General features: G+C 33.5%; 2 protein-coding genes across 3 annotated transcripts; one reads left to right on the top strand and one right to left on the bottom strand.

Annotated features, from left to right (window-relative positions):
• On the top strand, positions 1–25,547 carry Ttd14 (TRPL translocation defect 14). 2 transcript variants are annotated; one of them, XM_064068225.1, is made up of 9 exons: positions 1–346; positions 405–472; positions 528–565; positions 9,505–9,542; positions 22,424–22,552; positions 22,608–22,744; positions 22,849–23,182; positions 23,564–23,774; positions 23,830–25,547. In XM_064068225.1, exons 1-9 carry the CDS (start codon positions 289–291, stop codon positions 24,158–24,160), a joined length of 1,344 nt encoding a protein of 447 aa, XP_063924295.1. In that variant the 5' UTR covers positions 1–288; the 3' UTR covers positions 24,161–25,547. The 2 variants fall into 2 exon arrangements, with proteins under 2 accessions (XP_063924295.1, XP_063924303.1); XM_064068233.1 differs by lacking the exons at positions 1–346; positions 9,505–9,542 and having other exon boundaries at positions 442–472.
• Positions 25,436–26,377, bottom strand: LOC135138297 (uncharacterized protein). Its single transcript, XM_064068243.1, has 2 exons — positions 26,198–26,377; positions 25,436–26,082 (listed from the first exon to the last, which is right to left on the bottom strand). Exons 1-2 carry the CDS (start codon positions 26,281–26,283, stop codon positions 25,605–25,607), a joined length of 564 nt encoding a protein of 187 aa, XP_063924313.1. The 5' UTR covers positions 26,284–26,377; the 3' UTR covers positions 25,436–25,604.
• Positions 26,378–26,399: the final 22 nt, after the last annotated feature.

Genomic DNA, 26,399 nt, shown 5'->3' with positions numbered 1-26,399 from the left:
CTAGCTCGTTACAAAAACAGCAATGATGTTTATTTAAGAATCAAATTCGCTCACACTTCTTTAGTCCCGCGTCTGTGCGGTGTCGCGTGTCGGCCTTTGTCGCTTTCGCGAAATAACAAACCATGAAATCAATATACAGTAAAGTCTGATCATGTACCCGGTTTATTTTATTTAGTGCTTACAAATTCTGAATTTCATTCTTCACCTTTCACAGCAAAACATCCTCGCAAAATTCTCTTGGAAAAGCCGAAATTCTTCCGAACACGTTGTTAATTTTGTACCGAAAACATGGATAAACCAGCAAACGGCAAGGGCACAACTTGTTACAAAGTCGTGTTAACAGGAGGTGAGTGCTCGAAATTGGCTGTCACGAGGTTTGTGATGGATTTTGTTTTTGTTATCAGGACCATGCGGTGGGAAAACTACCGGCCAAGCTCGACTGTGCACGTTCTTCGAAAATATGGGCTGGAAGGTATTTTTAAATTTCTTTGATGGGTTAGTTTAAGGTTATCATGTGAATTTCCCAGGTGTTTCGGGTGCCAGAAACTGCCTCTGTTCTACTAAGGTGAGTGATGTCATGTCTTGCACCTAGTTTATTATTACTCACTGGACATTCCCGCCAGTGTTTTGTGTCCAGGCTAAGTTTAACACACTGAAGTCATAGGGTTTTCCTAAGATCATTTTTGGAGAAAGCAACTAATCGGGTTATGTTTGGCTCGATGGTTAGTGGAAGAGTTGAAAGCTTTTATATTGGGAGCCAGCGGGTCTAGTTTGTATTTTTGAGTAAAGTATTTTGGAACAGTGCCGGGATTCAAGCACGTGATTATAAATTTTCAGGCTAAAATAATTCCAGAAATTTTCACATTGTGTCCAATACTGAAATTGTGCTATTTTTGTAGCACTTTGGAAGTAAAAATTTTGCATTTGCGGCTGCTCTGTCAAACAACATTAGTGTTATATAACTCCTATAAATACGTGTTTATAGGTTAACATAATAACAACATTGCTATATTTGTAACATTATTTATTATTGTTATTATCATTATTGTTAATTGAAAGACAAAATATTCAAGATCGCAGTAAACTACAAATAAATATCACGATTTAAACAATAAACTAAAATAAAATTCATAAAAACGCTGCGTATGACGCTAAGGAATCATGCCAAAAGTAACTACCAAGAAAAGTGAAAGTATATTTATGAGTTCAGAGGTAACAGATGCGGAAGGAAAAGCGCGTGAGCAACGAACCTACCTTTCCTAGTGGTTAAAAACTCGATTTACTTGTGGTTTAAGAAAAAAATTACGCTAAGTAAAATTGTTAACTAAGTGTGAACATCTTGCGTAGTTGCCAAAATCTTTTATAGGCTTACTGAATAAATACGACGTGTTAATTTTCGTTAATAATGTTTAGATCCTAATAATATAATTATACTGACATTGAATACATTGAACCTCCTACTTCGCAATAAAAAAATAGATACATTTGAAAATTATTTTACAATTTCTAAAATTGTCAGTGCGGCTACCTTGACAATGCGATTATTTAACAATGAATGACGCAGTTTGTGGTGAAATAATCCAAAATGCAACATGTATAATGAATCAGGACAATAACAAATAATGTTACGTAATGTTGACATGTCGAGATTTAGATTTGTAGACAAACGAAATTCCTTAAACTGGTGAATTAAGGAGCAAAGCTCAAACCGGTCAGAGTTCCCAACAATAAATTACGTAATAGAGTTTTTTGGAAATCAATACATTTTTTATTACTTCTTGAGCGTAAGCTGTCTGTTGTGTGTCAATTTGTATTAGATAGATATCGCAAAAACTACTGAATCGAGTGTTGTGAACTTTTGTGTATATGTTACGAATATTCTGTAGTTGTAGACTAAACATTGGTTGATTATCTCCACCAACTGTGGGGTTACGTCAACAAAATTTACAATAGGGAATATTATTTAAATTGTATAACATAAGATACTTCTGTACTCGTGGTTTATGAATCCGTTATTAGCGTTCAGAACGATTTGTTCGAAGTGAACATTTTGGTAGGTACAGGTGTTAATTATTGACATGCAACTATTTTTTGTTTAATTAAGAAATAGTTCTTTAATTATGTTTGGTACTTGCAAAATTTTAAATTTTTCAATATATCGATTTTCAGATTTTCGATTTCTCAATTTTACAATGTTTCAGTTTTACGTTTTTTCAATTTTACGATTTTTAAATATTTTGATTTTTCAACTTTTAACTTTTATAAACCCTCAATTTTTCGATTTTTCAATTAATCGATGTTTTAATTTTCCCATTTCTTGAATTTCGACTGTTTCGGTTTTTCAGTTTTTCAATTCTTCGTTTTTTCGACTTAATTTTTTGATTTTTCGATTTCTCAGTTTTTCAATTTTTTAATTTCTCAGTTTTTGGATATTTTAGTTTTAGGATTTTTCAGTTTTTCTTCCATTTTCAATTTTTTCGAAACTTCAGTTTTGGAATTTTTCAGTTTGTTATTCAAATTTTCGATTTTACAATTTCTCAATTTTCAATTTATCGATTTCTCAATTTTCCGATGTTTCAGTTTTTCGTTTTTTTAAGATTTTTAAATACATATTTTGATTTTTCAATTTTTGACTTATAAAATCTCAATTTTTCAATTTTTTAAGGTTTCGATTTTTCGATTTCTCAATTTTTCAATTTTTTAATTTCTCAGTTTTTGGATATTTTAGTTTTAGGATTTTTCAGTTTTTCTTTCATTTTTCAATTTTTCGAAATTTCAGTTTATTTATTATTCAATTTTTCGATGATTCAATTTTATTTTTAAATATTTTGTCGAAGTTTGTATAAATGAATAAGACCAGCGAACAGTAAGATAAATGTATATTGCTAGTGACAAGTGTTATGATAAATAAGAATGGTAAGTATAGAATATTATATGACCGTGCGGTCGAGATAGTTGAATGTTAGTTACGAATTGAGAATTGAGAATTGAATGTGTATGAATTAGTTAAGAATTAAGAATGAATGCTACCCTGTGTTCCAAGGTGGGGGTGGCTCTGGCTCCCACCCTTACGGGTGGGGATGGGTGAAACAGGTCCCCGCCAGAGGCTCTAACATACCCCCCGCCTTGAAACAATTACATTGTTTTAAGACCAAAAATAAACTATATGGAATATTAGAATGATAAATACAAATGAAATTACATGAATGGGATGGATATTGTTACAGAAAGCAATGAACATGAAGAAACGCATTAAACTTAAAAAAAAAAAGATATTTAAGACAAATTACATTGGTACAATATCAGCGAATACACAATATTTACAATAAACCTAAAAGTAAATTTACAACAATTATAATGTACCAAATCAATGAATAATACGACGAGTGAACAATATGGGGAATGAATATAACAATGGTACAAATATGAATACATAGAACATAGCAAAATAAATCAATAATGAGATGTATATAACAAATTGACAAGATGTATGCAATATGGTTAAATATAATGATAATGCATGCGATTGCGAAATTATCTTTTGCACTTCACCGACACTACACACACCACCACTTCCTTTCCAAAATGATGTTGGAGGGCCGCGTCCTAACCGCCACTGTAGACGCGGAAATTTCTCCTCCTTCACGAGGACCCATCTTGCCATTCCTGGAACGTTGGAAGATGGCCTTTGCCACCCTAACCTGCCTTTCAGTGTGGTCAAATATTCGAGGTACCACGACTTCCAGAAGTGTTGATGGTAAGCGTGGATGAGATGCCAAGGGATGGCCGGTTGATGGGAACGACGGCGTGGTCTTTTCCTGAGAGACCCGTTGATGGCTGGCCGAAAGAGGCATTGGCCAGGTATAAATGCGACCAAATTATTGCGGTCGCTGCACAGATGCTTCGAAAGGCGCGAATTCAGGACGGCTTTAACTCTGACAATGAGCGCATACACGCCCTCGCCCTCAAGATGGTTTTTACCAGTAATTTCGTTATGACTCCGGCGATTCATATTTAAACTCTTTGAACTAAGATTGGAACGGTCAACAACCTCGCAAAGTTTATTGGAAGAAATGTGGGGATTTAGAATACAATTGTGTGACAGGTAAACGGAATTATTTGAGGAATTTTCCTTAAGTACCTTCAGGTGTACAAGGTCTAGGTACTTCCTTTGAGAGACAATAAAACCCTCGTTACGTTTATGATTATGCCCCTCTGCTAACAATAGCAATTGGAGAGCGAGTTCTGGGGAATTTCCTAATTTAGGTAGATTTTCGAAATAAGGGACTGTGGAATGCCCCAACTTCCTCTCGACTGATAATAGCCACTTTGGATGCATTTGTGTAAACCGCGGCTGATTTTCCGAAAAGGGGTGTTTGACCATGAAATAGCCATCGGGTGAATGGCCTGTGGTAGTATACTGAAAAGAGGTTGCACAAAGATCGCTTTTAAACCCTCTGCTTAATGACCTACTTCCGGTTTTGACGGTTTCAGCTTCCAAGAACCGAGAAATAATTTGGGCTGAACTAATTTTGTGATGATGGGAAGTATTATTTTTTACATATGCAAAACTGCCGCTAAGAATCAACCCCAGCGCGGTATTTTGAAGCACCGGTGGGTTTTTACTGAAATGACTTGTTATTTTGGGTTTAGCATTTTCGGAATGTTTTTTCTTGTCGAGTATTGCTACGTTTGACGTGTTGTCTTTAATATTTGAGTCTACGGATTCACATAAATATTGCGACCTAATTTTAAATTGGTTACAGACTAACAATGAGCCACAGTTTTTTGAATTAACTGGAGGACTTTTTACTTTGTCTAGTGCGGTAGATGACTCTGCATTAGAAGTTTTATCTAAATTAATTTGAGATACGCCTTTGGAGTTGTAACAATCATTAAAAAGATTATTTTTCTCTTCATTGGGTGTTGAATTTGGAAATTTTGAAGGATTTGATATTACACTAGGAGTTTTTGAAATAACGGAATCAAGAGGAGATTTTTTACCAATAGTGAACCGCAATTTACGTAGAGCATTGAAATGGGTTTTGTGAATTTTGATGGGTTCTCCACTTCTTAATTTGTGTACCTTTAAAGGCTTTAAATTTTGACAAGTTTTTTCCAGATCCGTGGTTGGTACGTTATTGTTTATCTTACATGAATTCGAGAAAGTACACAATGGAATAGTTTTCTCAATGAGAGCCTTATATAATTCGGATATTTTTTGAATATAATTTAGCACTTCTCTGATATTATAAATTATAGGTTTGATCGTTTCCGTGTTACTCGTGTCATTCGGGACTACTATTGTTTCAGATTTATGCTGAACTACAAGCATTTGTAATTCTGAATAAATTCGCTGTACGTCTTCATATCGACGCTTTAAGTGGCCTCTTTTTTGATGATTTGCAACATTTGATATAAAATTAGAATGTGAATCTATTTCGCTGAGAAGAATTGAAAATTTAACAAAAGTATTGTCTTGGATTACCACCATCTTGAGTACGAGAATAATGTATTACACCAACCAAACAGAATTAAAGCTTACCTGGAATTCTGGATTCCTGGATAGAATTATCTTGGCTGACGCTGAATGATACTTGAGGATTTTGCACAGCACTCGCGGTCGTCACCGATAGTTGAACACTGCGCGGATGATTTCTGGGTGATGTTTTGATAACTACTTTGCTGAATTCCAGCCGATGAATGATATGTTGAGAATTACACTTATCACTACCACTGTTATTCTGTCGCTAATCCGGCTCGAAGGACCATGTCGAAGTTTGTATAAATGAATAAGACCAGCGAACAGTAAGATAAATGTATATTGCTAGTGACAAGTGTTATGATAAATAAGAATGGTAAGTATAGAATATTATATGACCGTGCGGTCGAGATAGTTGAATGTTAGTTACGAATTGAGAATTGAGAATTGAATGTGTATGAATTAGTTAAGAATTAAGAATGAATGCTACCCTGTGTTCCAAGGTGGGGGTGGCTCTGGCTCCCACCCTTACGGGTGGGGATGGGTGAAACAGGTCCCCGCCAGAGGCTCTAACATATTTTGATATTAAAATTTTTCAAATTTCGCGCAGTTTTTCAATTTTTTAAATATTTATGTTTTTAATTTTTCAATTTTTTAAGGTTTTGATTTTTCGATTGCACTGTTTTGAGTTTTCGATTTTTCCATTTTTTAATTTCTCAGTTTTTGGATACATATTTCAGTTTTGAAACTTTTCAGGTTTTCCATTTAGTTTTTCTTTCATTTTTCAATTTTTCGAAGATTCAGTTTTGGAATTTTTCAGATCATTTGTTATTCAGTTTTTCAATTTCTCAATTTTTCGAATTTTCAATTAATCGATGTTTTGATTTTCCCTTTTCTTGACTTTCGAATGTCCGATTTTCCAGTTCTTCAATTTTTCAATTTTTCTGATGTTTCAGCTTTTTGATTTTTCAAGTTTTCGATTTTTTTATGGTTTCAATTTTTTGGATTCTCAGTTTTGGGATTTTTCAGTTTTTCTGTCATTTTTCAGTTTTTCAATATTTCAGTTTTGGAATTTTTCACTATTTAGATTCTTTGACTTTTTGATTTTACCGTTTTTCAATTTTTCGATCTCTCAATTTTCTGGTGTTTCAGTTTTAGGTTTTTTCAATTTTTCTACTTTTTAATTTTACGATTTTTCAACACATATTTTGATTTTTCGATTTTTCAATTTTTTAATTTCTCAGTTTTTGGAGATTTTAGTTTTAGGATTTTTCAGTTTTTCTTTCATTTTTCAATTTTTCAAAATTTCAGTTTATTTATTATTAAATTTTTCGATGATTCAACTTTACGTTTTTCCAATTTTTATCCTCTTCAATTTTACTATTTTTAAATATTTCGATATTAAAATTTTTCAAATTTGACTTTTGTAAACTCGCAGGTTTTTTTTGATTTTTCAATTTTTTAAGGTTTGGATTTTTCGATTTCACTGTTTTGACTTTACGATTTTTCCATTTTTTAATTTCTCAGTTTTTGGATACATATTTCAGTTTTGAAACTTTTCAGGTTTTGCATTCAGTTTTTCTTTCATTTTTCAATTTTTCGAAATTTCAGTTTTGGAATTTTTCAGATTATTTATTATTCAGTTTTTCGATTTCTCAATTTTTCGAATTTTCAATTAATCGATGTTTTGATTTTCCCTTTTCTTGACTTTCGAATGTTTCGATTTTCCAGTTCTTCAATTCTTCAATTTTTCAGATGTTTCAGGTTTTTGATTTTTCAATTTTTCGATTTTTTAAGGTTTAAATTTTTTGGGTTTTCAGTTTTGGGATTTTTCAGTTTTTCTGTCATTTTTCAGTTTTTCGATATTTCAGTTTTGGAATTTTTCGCCATTTCGATTCTTTGACTTTTCGATTTTACAATTTTTCCATTTCCAATTTTCCGGTGTTTCAGTTTTACGTTTTTCCAATTTTTCTCCCCTTCAATTTTACGACTTTTAAATATTTCAATTTTTGCAAATTTGATTTCACTTTTTTAACTTTTTGATTTTTCAATTCTTTTATTTCGCAGTTTTTGGATACATATTTCAGTTTTGAGATTTTTCAGTATTTCCATTCTTCAGTTTTTCTTATATTTTTCAATTTTTTGATTTTACAGATTTATTTTTAGATCTCTCAATTTTCCGGTGTTCAGTTTTACGTTTTTTCAATTTTTCTCGTCTTCAAATTCACGATTTTTAAACATTTCGATTTTTCACTTTTTAACTTTTCTAAATTCTCAATTTTTTGATTTTTCAATTAATCGATGTTTTAATTTTCCTATTTTTTGACATTCGACTGTTTCGATTTTCCAGTTCTTCAATTCTTCCTTCTTTTCCATTTTTTTAAGATCTAGATTTCTCAACTTCATTTTTTGATTTTTCGATTTCTCGATTTTTCATTTCAGTTCTTCAATATTTCAATTTTTCATGTTTTCGAATTTTTCAAATGTTTCGATTTCTTAATCTTTCGGTTTTTCGATTTCCCAGTTTTAGATTTTCTGTTTTTCAATTATTCGTTTTCTCGAATTTTGGTTGTTTTGATATTTTGAATGTTCAATTTCTCGATTTATCAGTTTTTCAGTTTGTAACTTTTCGATTTTTAATTTTGACTTATTCGGTTTCTCAGTTTTTCCATTTTTTCGTTTTCTTATTTCAGTTTCTGAATTTTTCGACTTTATGACTTCTCGATTTTTTAATTTTTCGAGGTTTCGATTTTTCAATTTTTCGATTATTTTAAGTTTTCATTTTTTTTTCTCAGTGTTAATATCGAAAATAACCACAACAATTGTCACTAAAAACATTTAAAATTTCACACAAAGTAGAACACAATGTTTCGAAAACATAAAAATAACTACATTTTCTCGAAAAAAATCCATTGGATTATTACGATTTCAACAATATTGTAAATTTAGGACGTTTTGCTAATATAAAACACAATTAAAAAATTAATTCTTCGTTAAACAAAAAAATTGTTGCATTTCAAAATCGAGTGAAACATGTGACATGATATATTTGTAAATAAAACCGCCTAAATATGTACCAAAAATGTTCACTTATTCAACTATTTCCCGCAAAAATTATAGTTCAAACCAACCAAATCGCTTCTGAACGCTTAGAGTCGAATCTCGCCTGAGCGCGCTCTGGTCTGTAGATCAAACAAGGTTTCAGGTGACGAAATGCTATAGACATTCTCCTTAAACTCACATTTTTAAATAACAATAACATTGTTTTGAATAATGTAGCTTCTCAGGGACACTAACGAGTAATTTTTAATGACACCTAAAATTGCTCGTTTTTTTTTAATGTAAATTCCAAAGCAAACTTGACAAGTTTTTTTTTTCGATCATATGGTACAATGTCGATATTTTCTTTTCACATTGATGTGATATCTATCTTATCATTTTGTAAATTTAAGAAATTTATGTTCTCATCATTGACAAAATTATTTAGGTCATTCCACTAAAGTATTATTCATTTAGAGCAGACTCGAGACACTCGGCAGTTGATTAAATCCAATGATTAAGCTTTCAGTTTAACAAAATAATTATATTTTAACAAGTCAATAATACGTAATTTTATATTATAACAACTTCTAAAATGAACACAACCTCCAGTTAATCAAGATTTTAAACCACTTGATATTTTTATCAACATAGTTGGACACAAGTGGAAAATATTATTACCGATAAAAACATCAAAGAAAAATATCGCTACAAAAGTCTTTGACAACGTTTTCGCTGACTAGAAATGTGGTTGAGTCACGTGTTGTTATCACTACGCGTTATAATGAGTGTGCAAATTTCATGCATTGTGTGATATGAAATTAAATACTGAGTACATAATACTCATCTTGGCCATTCACCGTTTAATAATGATTATTGCGGAAAAATGGAATGATCAATGTTCAATGATAAAACTGGCGCGAAATTGATTCCTCTCTTGTGACAGCTTATTTAGAAATGTTTTCAAAAGATTTTTTTTTCAGCGGCGGGATCAAGTTCAGCGACTTGAGTGAAGAAGAAGGTGAGTCCAATTTGCCTTCGCTTTCAAACCACTAAAATCGCTAATCCACTAACAGCGTCGTAAAACCTATTCAGGCTTGCGAAAACCGGTCAAGAGAAAAAAGATTTTCGAGCATTTTCCACCTCGAAACGAGCCCGGCCCGTTATTCTATTTCTGAATGTGATTAGATTGGATGAGGCCCAGTCAGTTTTGTAATAGAAATTTGTTTTAAATTTAAATGTTCCATTAGACAATGTAGCGACGTACTTTAATTAAAAAGTTGTATCAGTAAATCGATAAGAGATACACCGTTGGCGACTTCCTGTGATAACGACTAGACGATATTACGTGGGACCTGCAGAAAATAGCCCGAAAAATATCCACATTAGTTGGAAAACTTTATTTTTACGCGTCTATTTTTACAAGAAAAATTACTGTAACCGTAAAAATCCGGTTGAGCGTATTTAATTCATAAATTTATTTCCACGATAATTTAGTGATCCATCACGAGTGCTGTCTGCGTCACGTTAAAAACGGTCTGTCGACAATTTTTTGACACCACGAGTGCGTTAAAACAGGAAAATTATATATAAAAATGTTACGTAACGGAGAGATTTGATGATCATCGTGGAAGGTCGTTCACTGATTTCTACTTTTTTTAATCTTAGCACGTGCCAAATCCGAAGCGGATTTATTCGATGAATGTTACACGTTTCGGCTGGACTTTTGGCAAGACGGTGTGACAAAACCGGAAAAATCGGGAAATTTTTTAAACGAGTTTGTTCGTCGACTAAGTGTTAAAATTAATTTTGAATAAGAACCTTGACCTTAACTCATTTGATATAATTGTGACCATGAGGTTTATCGTGCTCGAATTGCCAGTACGCGTGTTTCAAAGACCGTAAGGCTTCCTTGCATATTTTTCCGGCGACCTGGAGCGAAGCCCGTCGTAGATAATTGCGTCGTGTTTAGATAGGAATTTTCCCGTCATTAATAAAATTATTAAGCATTAAGTTGCACAGCAAAAATCGCAGACTATCAGTTTTAGAAAATCGATGTCCTTGTTAAAAAATAATCTGTTTAAACTGTCGTAGCTTCATTTAAAAACGCTCCGGTGACTTCATTGCCACCGACAACCTAAACACTCGTTCTACCCCGATTCTGGTGTTGGTTTAATCGAAGAATCGCACAAAAGGTGAATAATAAACCCACCGTCGTGCGTTACTTTCAATTGAATCATTTAAAATGGGTTCGGCACAATGAAAATCGATAACTATTGCAATAGCGCTCCGGACTGGCATAAAAATGGGTCAGGTGTGTGGCGTTATTTGATATTGGTACACAGAAGGGCTCGGCCTAGGCAAAAATACCCGAAAACTTATTTTTAGGTTGAGGCTGTTTTTGTGGATAGGGCGGAGGGGATAAAGTGTATTATTTTGTTTTTTAAATAACCTCGTACGTCACCGGGAGAAGTAAACACTTTCAAACAATCACATGCTCGAGTGAATTGTTGGCATCGACGTCAAATGACATTGTTATTTTTCATGTTTTATGCGGGCGTATTTTTCAAAATATTGACTGCTGTAAAAATGAGATTATTGTGCGTGTTTTGGTGTTTGCGTTGTTGTTGTTTACTTTGGTAATGACAAGGTCTTTGTTGATAAAGGTGAATTGCGAAAAGTGGCGTTATTTATTGTAATTTTACGTTTCGTTACACTTATTTTTCGCTGTTGACAAAAGCTGAATGAATGAGACAAATTCAAGGCGATCTTACTTTGAGGAAACGTAATCAAAGTTAAAAAACGTTGTAAAACAAACCCATACCTTCTAAAAATTGATGACGTCATATATACTTGTGGTTTTATCATTTATCGATATAAATATGTACACGGAAATTTTATAATCTATTTTAAAACTTACGTAAATCACGGCATTAATATTGATTTAATGATCGCGAAAACATCTGCTAAAATTTAATGATTTCACTTCGCTAAAAACTTGATGATGTCATCTAAATACATCTATATATAAAAAGGGAAGTCGTGACTGACCTCGTATTTCCTCGACGTTCCATGATCCCCAGAGTACGATAAAATAGATCTCCCGTTTCCGTCTGGTTGTCTGTTGTAACCGATTCCTGATTACGATTTGTACGTCATTTGGATCTTTATTTCTAAGAACTATGTCACATAAAATAATCATCCCCTCCAAAGAATTGATGACGTTATATAGAATTTTATTAAAATAAAAATGTAAAAGTTGTGGAATCCGCTGCTGTTTTTAGATTTATCTTGGAAACTATATCACATATTTTTTCGATTTGTTTTATTTATAAGTATGAGAAACATTAATTAAAATGTAAAAGATCATGACCCGAAGAGTGGTAAAAATAGGTCGCCCGTTTTCGTCTGTCTGTTTGTCTGTCGTCTGTGTCGATTTTATTGAAGAGATATTAATCTTCGAAACTACTGGACCTATTGGTCTCAAATTTTATAAACACGTTTAGAATATCATGCAGATGGTGTAACGCTAACCAAAATTTGTATCATCGTAGTAATAACGCGAAGTATGCGGAGGTAGCAGGTTCGATCCCCTCATGAGCCACTTTTTCCCACACTGTGACTATCATTTTTTTTTTAACTTATAAAATAAATAAAATTTCCCAGAATCAAATTTTATTAGTTTTCCAAGAAGCTGGATTTGTTGGACACTCAGAGGTGGCTTCTGTCGAAATAAAATATATTATTAGATATAAATTGATTGATAAAAAATGATGGGGATCCTAAGACAGGTCAAATTGATTGACAAAAAATGATGGGGTCCCAAGACAGCTTAAACTGGCGGGGAAAATGTGTTGGTTTACAAAAAATTATGCGGGTTCTAGAACCGGTCAAATTGATCGACAAAAATGATAGGGTCCTAAGACAGCTTAAACTGGTTGGAATATGTGATGGGGGTCCTAAGACTCCTCAAATTGGTCTACGAAAAATGATATGGGTTGTTCTAGAACCGGTCAAATTGATTGATAAAAAATGACGAGGGGGGCCTAAGACAGGTTAAATTGGTCGGGAAAAAATGATGGGGGTCCTAAGACAGGTTAAAGTGGTCGACAAGAAATGACAGGGTCCCCAATAGAGATCAAATTGGTCGGAAAAAAATGATGGGTTTCCTAAGGCAGGTCAAATTGATCGAGAAAAAATAATGGGATCCTAAGACAGGTCAAATTGGTCGCGAAAAAGTGATGGTGTTCCTAAGACAGATCAAATTGGTCGACAAAAAATGACAGGATCCCTAAGAGAGATCAAATTGATCGACAAAAAAATGATGGGCTTCCTAAGAGAGGTCAAATTGATCGAGAAAAAATAATAAGGTCCTACGACAGGTCAAATTGATCGAGAAAAAATAATGGAATCCTAAGACAGGTCAAATTGGTCGCGAAAAAGTAATGGTGTTCCTAAGACAGGTCAAATTGGTCGACAAAAAATGACAGGATCCCTAAGAGAGATCAAATTGATCGACAAAAAAATGTTAGACTTCGTAAGACAGGTCACATTGGTCGAAAAAAAATGATAAGGTCCTAAGACAGGTCAAATTGGTCGGGAAAATGTGATGGGGGTCCTAAGACAGGTCAAATGGGTCGACAAAAAATGACAGGATCCCTAATAGAGAGATCAAATTGATTGATTGTCCTAAGACAGGTCAAATTGGTTGGGAAAATGTAAAGGGGGGTCCTAAGACAGGTCAAATTGTTCGACAAAAAATGACAGAGGTCCTAAGACATGTCAAATTGTTCGACAAAAAATGACAGAGGTCCTAAGACAGGTCAAATTGTTCGACAAAAAAGGACAGAGGTCCTAAGACATGTCAAATTGGTATGGAAACAGTGATGGGGGTCCTAAGATAGGTCAAATTGGTCGACAAAAATGAGGGGGGTCTTAAGACAGGTCAAATTGGTCTGGAAAAAGTGAGGGGGTCTCAAGACACCCCAAATTGATGGGCAAAATGTGATGGGGGTCCTAAGACAGGTTAAAGTGGTCGACAAAAAGTGACAGGGTCCCTAAGAGAGATCAAATTGGTCGGAAAAAATGATGGGCTTTCTAAGGGAGGTCAAATTGATCGTGAAAAAATAATGGGAATCCTAAGACAGGTCAAATTGGTCGCGAAAAAGTGATTGGGTTCCTAAGACAGGTCAAATTTGTCGACAAAAAATGACAGAATTCCTAAGAGAGATCAAATTGATTGATTGTCTTAAGACAGGTCAAATTGTTTGGGAAAATGTGAGGGGGGGTCCGAAGACAGGCCAAATTGATCGACAAAAAATGACAGGGGTCCTAAGACATGTCAAATTGGTAGGGAAACAATGATGGGGGTCCTAAGATAGGTCAAATTGGTCGACAAAAAAATGCCGGGGGTCCTAAGACAGGTCAAATTGGTCTGGAAAATGAGATGGGGGTCTTAAGACAGGTCAAATTGGTCGGTAAAATGTGATGGGGAGTCCTAAGACACGTCAAATTGATCGACAAAAAATGATAGGGTTCTAAGGCAGCTTAGACTGGTTGGCAAAATGTGATGGGGGTCTTAAGACACGTCAAATTGGTCTACAAAAAATGATACGGGTTCTAGAACCGGTCAAATTGATCGATAAGAAATTATAGGGCCCTAAGATAGGTCAAATTGATCGATAAAAAATGACGAGGGTTCTCAGACAGTTCAAATTGATCGAGAAAAAGTGATGGAGGTCCTAACACAGGTTACATTGGGTGCAAAAAATGACAGGATCCCTGAGAGAGATCAAATTGGTCGACAAAAAATTATGGGCGTCCTAAGACAGGTCAAATTATTCGATAAGAATTTATGGGGATCCTAAGACGGAACAAATTGGTAGGGAAAAAGTGATAGGGGTCCTAAGACAGGTCAAATTGATCGACAAAAAATGGTACGGTCCTAAGGCAGCTTAAACTGAAAAAAATGATACCGATTCTAAAAGCGGTCAAATTGATTGTTAACAAATAACGGGGCCCTAAGACAGGTCAAATTGATCGACAAAAAATGACGAGGATTCTAAGACAGGTCAAATTGGTCGGGAAAAAGTGATGGGGGTCTTTGGACAAGTCAAATTGGTCGACAAAAAATGACAGCGTTCCCTAATACCGGTCAAATTGATCGACAAAAAATGATGGGGATCCTGAGATTAGTCAAATTGGTTGACCGAAAATGATGGGAGTTCTAGAAGGTCCATGATCTGTCGACAGAATATTATGGGAAACCTGGAGCAAGTGAAATAAAGTCAAACTGTCTTAGAACCCCCATTATATAATAACTCAAAGCCACGAGAAAAAAGCTAATGTTAATAAATCTGTCCTTCGATAATGTATTGTATTTTATTTTTTTTTAATTTCGTTAATTCGATCCATTCTAAACAGTTGACGACATAGTCTCAAGAAATATTAGATTTATTAAAAAATACATTCCGAGCAATTTTAGGTTTTTTTTGCAATCAGAGGACGCCCAGAAAACTGATTTATATTTTCGAAATCCTTAAAAACCGTCAACTTAATTTTTTGTTAGATTCGGGTAAGACAGTGACCTTATAGTTGATGTTATTTGGTGCATACCGAAGTGATGTGTTTATGCCAAGCAATAAATAGATGCCGTCAGTTCAAAAAAATTAATGAAAGAACGATTTCACATACTCGTACACACGGCTTTGGTTGTGTTTCAGAGAAGAGGAAAATCTTATTTCAATTTTATGAAATAATATACTCCTGCACTCGTGGTTTATGAATCCGCCTTAATTTTTATCACAATGACTTTCTTGTAGCTGATATATTATAAATTTTAATTTTTCGAAAAAAAAACTGGATTTGCTTGATTGTATTTAAAGGGTAAGGGAAGATGTGTCTAAAGAACCTTGGACTAATTTTTTGCTGTGGTACTTTTGGTAGCTTTAGGAAAGTAGTTTACAACTGCAAACTCTCCCAAAATAATAAGTAGCCGTCTTGTGTGTGTTTTCTTTTTTTTTTCAAAATAAATTAAAGTTGCACATTTCTAAGGCCACGGTTCACCTAATAATCACTGAGGTAGTTGTGGATAAGTATCTTTAAAAAATCAAGGCCAGTTGTGAGTCACGGTTGTTATAAATTCATTATTATTATTCACGAAACAATTTTGTGCACTTGTTATAATAATAAAAAAATAATGTTATAAGTAACTAATACACATTACGTGTAATCATGATTGTTTTATTAGAGGTAATAATTAATAGATTGATAACAGTCGCTTGACTTAAGTAACATCTGATAGTCCTTTAGATTAATTTCGTCTGTACATAGACAAGATTATACGATACGCAAAGTATGCACAGTCGACTTCAATGTTAAAACAACATTATCGTAACCCCATAACAAAGCACGTAACGTTTTAATTCGGTAATATTCTCTTAAAAATACATCACCCATCACCTACACAAGGAAAAGCCTCCTGCAAACCACAATATTTTCGCGAACTCTTCTATCGTTACCTTAAAAGTAAATTGATGAGGTCAGTTTTTCAAAGATTCAAAGAACTTGGCGTTAACCCAAAATCGCGTACTTATTTTTAGATAACCTAACGGCAAATCGTTTAAAGTTCAACGTTGGGAGACACAAATGCTGTCTGGCTTATTAAAAACCGAAGTGGCTCGTCGTCACCTTGCAACGACAAGGTTGTGGTTGTTTGAGTGATTTCTTGCATGGAAGCTCGTCATGCTTTAATCGCTTAAGAACATAAGTGTCCTTAATTAGCGACATGTTTTAGGCGATTCTGAGAACGTGATTCCGTTTTCTACATAGTTTTGTTTAAGGCGATTAAATGGACTTCCTGGCGATATATGTGTATATGTTCTGGAATTCATTTGGCACTCATTCAAGAGCTATTTTATCGTACCGTTGCACGGTTTTCTCAAAAAATAGAATGTTGAATAAACTCACGGAAGAGTCGACCGCACTAAATTAATAAGAGGGATTTAAATAGAACGTTAAGCATCCACTATAATAAAAATTTGGAAGGAAATTTTTTGTGTACCTTTAACCCACACTGCTGAGTTTAATCATAGCTTGTATTATTCATGCAGACGTAATTTTATTACTCTGTTCAAAAGCGTTACTGTGTGCTGTTTGTTGTAACGTTTTAATTGTCTAAATTAATAAGCCCGAATTGAGTCATCAACGAAAGCAGCGACGACGAAACACACAGCAATAACACGTAAGGGAATGACACAAGGACGTGGTATTTTTACCCCCTTACTTTTTTTGTGTTGGCTCTAATTTTTTTTTTTTTCGATTTTGGTTGATTTTTTTCGTTGTTTCTTAAAGCTCGTGGTCTTCGCACGAAAATTCGTGGCAGCAAAGACGAGGCACCGGTCCATAGCGAGGGTAAGACGAAGTCGCCCCTTAAGGTCGATTTATAAACTTGGCGCTGACGTTGACGTTGCCGTTGAAAGTTGGCACGCAATTTTTAAGTTTAGCCCTTACGTTACCGTTGACGTTGAGTTGAAAAATTAAAAATCTAGACATTAAAAAATAAAACTCGAAAAACTGAAAAATCCAAGAATTACGAACCGAAAACGTAGAAACGAAAAGTCGAAAACTTGAAACATTTCAAAATAAAAATCGAGAAACATAAAAATTAAAAATTCGAGTATTTGAGATAGATCAGAAAATTCAAAAGTTAGAAATTAAAATATCAAAATTTGATCAAAACGAAAAATTGTGAAATCGAAACATTAGAAAATTGAAAAATTTAAATTTGAGAAATTGCAAAAGTTGAAAAGTCCAAAAATTAAAATGTATAAAAATTAAAAAATCGGAAAAATGCTAAATTTAAAAATTTCAAATTGAAAACTCCAGAAATTACAAAATGGAATCGAAAAATTGACTTATCAAAAACTGAAAAATTGAAAAAACGAAACATTGGAAAATCGAAACACTGGAAAATTGAAAAATTCAAATCAAAAAATTGAATAAATGAAAAATCGAAAACTTGAATCCATACAAATGAAAAATTGCAAAATCTAAAAAATCAAGAAACGAAAAATTGCAAACCGAAGAGATGAAAAAATGAAAAATTAGAAAACTCCAAAAATTGCAAAATCGAAAAACTGCTGTAAACTCGAAAAATCGAGAAATTGAAATATCAAAAATTGGGAAAAAAATAATTGTGGAAATGAAAAATGTATATAAAATCGAAAAATTCAAAAGTTGAAAACTCAAAAATTTTCAAAACAAAAATCGAAAACCACAGGAATCGAAAAATCAAGAAATTTAAAATATCAAAAATTGAAAAAATTTAAAATTTTTAAATCGAAACATCAGAAAATTGAAAAATAAAAAAACGGAAGTTATGAAACTCAAAAATCGAAAAAAAAAGTAAAATTTGAGAAATGGAAAAATCCAAAATTTAAAATTCAAAACTCGAAAAAATACAAAATGGAATCGAGAAATTGACTTATCAAACCCTGAAAAATTGGAAAAACGAAACGTTGTAAAATCGAAGCAGTGGAAAATTGAAAAAAGAAGAAATTGAAAAATTCAAATCAAAAAATTGAATAAATGAAAAACCGAAAAATTAAAAATTGAAAAATTGTGAAATCGAAACATTAGAAAATCGAAAAAATGCTAAATTTAAAAATTTAAAATTGAAAACTCGAGAAATTACAAAATGGAATCGAGAAATTGAAAAAACGAAACACTGGAAAATTGAAAAATTCAAATCAAAAAATTGAATAAATGAAAAATCGAAAAATTAAATTCAAAATTTGGACAAAACGAAAAAGTGAAGAATCTAAACATTGGAAAATCGAAAAGTTGAATCCATATAAATTAAAAATTGCAAAACCTAAAAAATCAAGAAACGAAAAATTGCAAACCGAAGAGATGAAAAAACGAAAAATTAGAAACTCCAAAAATTGGAAAAAAAATAATTGTGGAAATGAAAAAATATATATAAAATCGAAAAATTCAAAAGTTGAAAACTCAAAAATTTTCAAAATAAAAATCGAAAACCACAAATCGAAAAATCAAGAAATGAAAATATCAAAAATTGAAAAAATTAAAAATTTTGTAATCGAACCATCAGAAAATTGAAAAATAAAAAAACGAAAGTTGTGAAACCCAAAAATCGAAAAAAAATTGTAAAAATTGAGAAATGGAAAAATCCAAAATTTAAAATTGAAAACTCGAAAAAATACAAAATGAAATCGAGAAATTGACTTACTGGAAAAACGAAACGTTGTAAAATCGAAGCAGTGGAAAATTGTAAAAGAAGAGATTGATAAATTCAAATCAAAAAATTGAATAAATGAAAAACCGAAAAATTAAAAATTGAAAAATTGTGAAATCGAAACATTAGAAAATTGAAAAATTTAAATTTGAGAAATCGCAAAAGTTGAGACATCCCAAAATTAAAATTATAAAAATTAAAAAATCGAAAAAAATGCTAAATTTAAAAATTTAAAATTGAAAAAACGAAACATTGGAAAATCGAAACACTGGAAAAAATTAAATTCAAAATTTGGGCAAAACGAAAAAGTGAAGAACATTGGAAAATCGAAAACTTGAGTCCATACAAATGAAAAATTGCAAAACCTAAAAAATCAAGAAAGAAAAAATTGGAAACTGAAGAGATGAAAAAACGAAAAATTAGACACTCCAAAAATTGCAAAATCGAAAAACTTCTGTAAACTCGAAAAATCGAGAAATTGATATATCAAAAATTAGAAAAAAAATAATCGACACATTAGAAAATTGAAAAATTTAAATTTGAGAAATCGCAAAAGTTGAGAAGTCCAAAAATTAAAATGTATAGAAATTAAAAAATCGAAAAAATGGTAAATTTAAAAATCTAAAATTGGAAACTCGAGAAATTACAAAATGGAATCGAGAAATTGACTTATCAAAAACAGAAAAATTGAAAAATTCAAATCAAAAAAATGGAATAAATGAAACATCTAAAATTCAAAATTTGGACAACGAAAAATAGTAAAATCGAGAAATTGCAAATCGAAAAAGTGAAGAATCTAAACATTCGAAAATCGAAAAATTGAAAAATTTCAAATCAACAAGATAAATTGAATAAATGAAAAATTGCAAACCGAAGAGGTGAAGAAACGAAAAATTAGAAACTCCAAAAAATGCAAAAATGTTAATTCGAAATAATGGAAAAACAAAAAAAATGAAAAATTAAAAAACGAAGAACAGAAAAGTCGAAAACTTGTGAAAATCGAGAAACTGGCAAGTCGAAAATTTAAGGTTACTTCTTAGAATTATAAAATTAAAAATTTTCAAAGTGAAAATTGAAAAAACGAAGAATTGTGTAAAAAGTTGAAAATCTAGGAACTGAAAAATTGAAAATCTAGAAATTGAAAAATGCAAAATCACAATTGTTGTGGGATGGATATGGGTGGGGCTTAATTTTTGGTTTGTTTTTTTCTTAATATACATAGCATTGTTTCAACAACACAACACTCAAAAACATGTTTTATATTTCTCGTAGAAAAATAAGGATCTTACAGTTAAGCTCCGCCCCTCGGTTTACGACGAATAAAAAAAAAATCATCAGGATTGAGACAGGGCGGGTGGGCGGGGCTTATATTTTGTCTTTTTGCTTACTATACGCAGTAGTCTTTTCAGAACAAGAAGCGTAAAACATGTTTAAAATGGTAAATTCTTGTTGACAAATACGGATCTTACAATGAAACTCCGCCCCTCGACTTACGACGAATGAAAAAAATCATCAGAATTGAGATGGGGGGTCGGGCGGGGCTTACGTCTTGTCCCTTTTTCTTAACATGTGCAGTCATCTTTTCACAACAAGAAAGGTAAAACATGTTTAAAAAATGGTAAAGTTTTGTAGGGAAGTATCGATTTTGCAATTAGACTCCGCCCCTAGGTCTGACATCGAATGAAAAATTCATTACAATTCAGCTTGGCATGGATGTGGGCGGATCTTAATTTTTGGCTTGCTTTTTTCTTAATATACATTTTACCTTCTTTTCTTAATATGTGTAGTCATCGTTTCACAACAAGCAAAATAATTGTATAGAGAAATATCGATTTTGCAATTATGCTCCGCCCCTCGGTCTAACATCGCATGAAAAAATTCATTACGATTGAGATCGAGACGGATGGGTGGGGCTTCTCTTTTGGTTTTTTTTGTTAATTAATACTGTCACAGTTACATAAATATGTAACCTAGTTACATTTAGGTTTTTTTGTATAACACGATTACTTAAGAACATATTTCACAGGGTAATTTCTCGTAGAAAAATAAGGATTTTACAAAATAATCTCTACCCCTCGGCTTACGACGAATACAAAAAAATCGTCAGAATCGATATAGGGTGGGTGGGCGAGGCTTATATTTTGCCTTTTTTTTTAATATCCTTAGCCATCGTTTCACTACAAGAAACTTAAAACATGGTTAAAATGGTATATTTTGCAAGGAAATATGAGCCCGCCCACCCGCCCTGTCTCAATGCTGATGATTTTTTTATTCGCCGTGAACCAAGGCCAAAAACATATTTCTTTAGAAGAAATTAAAAACATGTTTTTGAGTATCGTGTTGTTCAAAGAATACTATGTATATTAAGAAAAAAAGGCAAAATATAAACCCCGCCCGCCCACCCTATCTTAATTCTGATGATTTTTTTATTCTTAGAAATGTAAAACACGTTTAAAATGAAAAATGTTTGTAACGAAATGTGGATTTTGCAATTAAATTCAGCTCCTTTGGCTCTCGATGATAAAAAAAATCATCACGATTGAGATCGGACGGGTGGGCGGGGTTTATATTTTGCCTTTTTTCTTACTATACGTTGTCGTCTTTTTCGAACAAGAAACTTAAAACATGTTTACAATGGTAAATTCTTGTAAACAGATGTGGATCTTGAATTAAACCCCGCCCCTCGATCTGATAACGAATGACAAATTCATTACAATTGAGTATTGAGATCGGGGCGGGTTTGGGTCGAGCCTAATTTTTGGCTTGTTTTTTTCTTGATATACATAGTAGTTTTTCAACAACACGATAATCAAAAACATGTTTTTCATTCCTCGTAGAGAAATAAGGATTTTGCAGTTAAGCTCCGCCCTCTTGACTCACGACGAATAAAATAATCATCACAATTGAGATCGGGCGGGTGGGCGGGGCTACATTTTGTCTTTGGTTCTTAATATGTGTAGCCTTATTTGGACAACAAGAAACTGTCTAAAATGGTAAATTTTTGTAGTAACCAATTTAAATCGGCCACTTTTTTCTACAACCCCTTTAAATACGGCAACTAGGCAACGTAGTTTATAAATGACAATTTTCAGCTCTAAAAGCAACGTCAGCGGGAACAGCAACTCCATCGAAGTTTATAAATCCCACTTTAAAGTTGATAATGCTCCGAAATGTACTGTTGCTAACATCCTGTGGAGCTTTCGTGTTGACTTTACTTATCATTTCATCACGTGATGTCTTTTTACAAAAACAGACTAAATTAAATAGGTATAATCGAATAGGTAGAAGTAATTGGTTTTAGACATGAGAATCGCGCACGCTAACGTCGCTTGAACAATTTATATTTGGCAGTATTCTGTGGAATTGCTAGGTTTTAGAAGGGATTATTTGCATTTTTGATTAGGGTATTGATCACAGGAGTGAACGATGTAGTTTGCAGCACATAAATTATTTTCGGTATTTCGTTCTAATCAATGTTATTTTATATTTTGTCGACGTTTCGTGACTTACACAGTATGAAAAAATTTCTGTTTATTGTAAGTCTGCATTTTAGGCGCTAAAGTTATACTAACACGCTTAGTGGCATATTAAACAAAAACGCAGTTACAATGTCGCCAAATTTCTAATAATTAAATTTTTTCCAGCCGTTAAATTTCAAGAAAACCTTCTAAAAACCATGATACAGATCGAAAACACCTTCTTTGAACTTGGAAAATCTTGTAATAGGAATTGTCTTATAATTTGTGATAGAGGTGCCATGGATGCTTCAGCATGTAAGTTCCACTTTCACCACCAAACCCCTCTCTAACAACCCCAAAACCCTTCCAGTTATAACCAAAGAAAAATGGGAACACATAATGAAAGACAACCACTGGAACAACGTGGAGCTTCGCGACAACCGCTACAACCAGATCATCCACATGGTGTCAGCAGCCAAAGGAGCCGAAGAATTCTACTCAATCGAAGTAAGTCATTTCCGCCCCAACTTCACCCTCACTCTCCTTCCACCACCTGGACACGCAAAGTCGTACCTCTGCTAATGTCTCAATCTATTCTAGCCTGTTTTCAGGATCACAGTTGTCGGTCCGAAGGCGTCGAATTGGCCCGTGAGCTGGACTCGAACGCCGCCGCATCCTGGGTAGGCCACCCCTACTTCGACGTCATCGACAACTCCACCGACTTCGAAGGGAAAATTCGAAGAATGATCGGGTCGGTGTGCCACAAAATCGGCATCGACACCGGCGACAGGTTGCTGAAGAACGCGCGCAAACTCAAGTTCCTAGTCAAAGGACCTCTTCCCAGCGATTCCGTGTTTCCGCCGTTTCAGGACTTTGAAGTCATTCATAACTATTTGCAGTCTAATTCGCCGAATCAAGTCAGATTGCGTAAAAGAGGACAGAAAGGTGAGAAACGAAAAATTCGTTATTTGTAGGCACGCCAATTCTTTATTTATGACGTTGTAGCAGCCATATTTTATTTCGTATTTATGAATTCGTTTTTACTCAGTTTGTTGTATTGTAAGATTGGGTTGCAAATATATTGAGAAGTATAATGCGGGTTTTTATTTACTAACATGGATTATTGTTTCCTCGGGTTGATGTTTAGTTGGTTGTATACCGACGGTTACGTCGTGGGAATCCCAGAAATAAGATAAATTGGTTGCGGTAATTTGGGTTTTTCTTTTATAGGGAGTTTGGTTTTTGCACTTTAGTGCTCTTTTATTTTTTTTAGCAAAAATACGTACTTTGTGTAAATAGTTGTAATGGATTGTTGTTGTATTACAGGTCATTACAGTTATATTCATACTGTAAGGCGCCAAAATCAGCCAGGTGGTCAAATAATAGAAGTAAAAACACAGATAACCCACCGAGATTATATCAATCTGTTAACCCAGAAGGACAACTCCCATTTCACGATTTACAAAAAACGAAGGTGTTTCATTTACAACAACCAATATTTTCAGCTTGATATCTACCAAGAACCGACTCATCCAAGGTAGCGTATTTTGCTCTACTCAGAAAAAAAAAAGTGTTTTAACTCAATTTTACAGGTGTAGAGGCTTAATTTTACTTGAAACGTATTCAACTCTAAATGAAGTTAATTTAAAAGAAACCCTTCCAACGTTCCTCAAAATCGAGAAGGAAGTCACTGGTAATCCCGGTTATTCGATGTTTAATTTATCCCTAAGAGAAGACTGGAAAACGTCGAAGAAATTCTGTTTTTACACACCCGGCCCACAGGATATTCCCACACACGACGCTGGGCACGAAATTACCAATAGTCAAGGCGGAGGACTTCCAAACGGGTTAGACTGTAAAAAAGTACTGAAAATGAATGGCCACACTGACGTGAAGGGTAAAGAATGTAATGGAAAAGCTTAATTTTTTAACGTTTAATTATCACCCACTCGTAATGAATGTATCAGTTTTAAGTAATTTAAAAATGACGTATACGTTTTTTCAGTAATTTATTGAGTAAGATAGCCACTTAAATCGTGCGATATTTTATTGACTACGCCGCTGTCAACAAAAAAGTTAAATAATAAATTATTTACTTTCATATTTTTAAGAAAGATTTACCTGTTTGAGGTTGATTTAGCGATAATTACGTTTTTTAAGGCGTGGTTAACCTTGATACGTTCGTCACGATTGGTCAAACCTCGTTTGATTTTTTGTTTTATTAAGTTGTACCTATTCTTTATTTAAATGGTTATTTATTTAGCGAAATTTGTAAAAGATTTTTTGTAGACAGTATTTTTAATGTTGTAGCGAGTTGTTTGTTAAACAGTATGTAAATGTCCTCTACATTTTAGACACTTACTTAATTCTTAGCTTTAAAGTACCAGTGGTAAAAAATTGAGTCTATTTCATGTGTACTAGCATATATCAGATGTAAATTCCCATAAATGTAAAAATTAGATCAGCTAACCGTCTTAGTACATACTACTAGTGAAAACCATTTCATCATGATAAGAAAATTACAAACTGTTTATTGTTTTTAATAAATAACGACTACGGGAAAATGATAAATTTTTCTCAATTCTTATCACTGTTATTTGAACGAATACTATAATTACACATTCTTTGATAGAGAGTTCAATTAGGGGCAAAATAATATCATTTTTTTCGGTTCGTGTTGAACTTCGTTCGCATTTGTCTTGTCCAAAACATGATTATAAAACTAGGGTACCTGTTGTGTATTTATTTAACAAAATATTTATGTTCAAAGAAAATAAACAACCAAGTTATACGGAAGTAATGGGAGCCGCCACTGTAGTGGCGTTTTTTGCTATCTCCTTGATAACTTTCTTTTTAAAGTTCCTTATTGTACACTAATTTTAATTATTGGTGAACAAGTTTGTATAAAATACTAATTATAGTCAAAAAGACTTACAAAAAAAAACAGGGATAACACAGCATTTTTATAATGCTTTTTTCCAGTAAAATACGACTTTGCATATTTAAAACTTAACGCATTTACGGTTTTATTCTCATCTCTGCCTTCTGTAACTGTGGCGCTTAGATGAGTGTGATAAGAATCATGAATTCTTCTATCTACTTAATATTTTATGTACTTACAAATACGGCACATTGCCACGTCATGACATATTAATTATGTAGTATTTCAGGCTAGTCAGGGACATAATGTTGAAAGTGAAATGTTTAAAACTATATTTAGAAAAAGTTACAGGTTTAGCAAATTTAAATCAAACTTATACATCCGTGATGTTATTTTCCCTGGTTAACCTTAATAAATTAGTCACACATATCGCTTTTTTCTTCACCCATTTAATTCCAAAACAACCAAATAAATAAAATTGCACACCTACAACTTTTGGTTTGCATACTTCTTCATAACCTTCTTCCCCGGCGTCAACCCCTGCGTCAACCCCGGCCGTTTTTTCTTCTTCAAAGAAACCGCTTCCACTCGTATTCGCTCCAGTTCTTCCACCGACGGCTCCGGAATATTTTGCTTCTGACAAATAACAGTCTGTTGGATCCGCTTTTCGCTCTGCAACTGTTGCTCCGACTTTTGCAGGTCGGAATCGTGCGCGTATTTGCAATTGTGTCCGAAACGACACCGCCCCTTTCTGTAGTTCCAGCAGATTTTTTTCCCGTTGATCACCACCACGTTGTCTTTGGCGTCCACCATCTTCACGTGTTTTTGCAAAATCGCCTCCTTCGCGTTCTCCGCTTCGGTGAACGGGTTTTTAAAAACCGAGGTTTTGGGGGCGTCTGGATCGCTGAACGAAGCCCCCACGAAATCCGGCTTGGGGAGTTTCGAAGGCGCCTTTTCGGGTTGCCTGAAACATGTAACAGCTGACCCGATTTTTACTTATTGGTGTGGGGAATGTAAAACCAAAACGAGAGATTTGTGGTGGGCGACTACGTAAACATGTTTATCTAGTTTAACATTACCTGTCTGCGATTGTGGGTACGGGGGTGGCGTCGTCGGATTCCGAAGAACTGGATAAGGAGTCGTCGTAGTCAGGAACAAGGGACATTTTCTAATTAATAAATTCGGAGCACTTACAAACCGAAAGTATTGTGCGTCTCGCAAAATGTTAGGTTATGTTTATCTAACATGTCATTTTAATTTTTAACGTCAAGTGTCAATTTA

Source organism: Zophobas morio, unplaced genomic scaffold (assembly GCF_036711695.1).
Source record: "Zophobas morio isolate AGI-343-1 ecotype UQ-CSIRO unplaced genomic scaffold, CSIRO_AGI_Zmor_V1 ptg000004l, whole genome shotgun sequence".
Taxonomy (NCBI): Eukaryota; Metazoa; Arthropoda; class Insecta; order Coleoptera; family Tenebrionidae; genus Zophobas; species Zophobas morio.
Note: the sequence above shows the minus strand (reverse complement) of the source record. Positions and strands in the feature narration are given on the sequence as shown.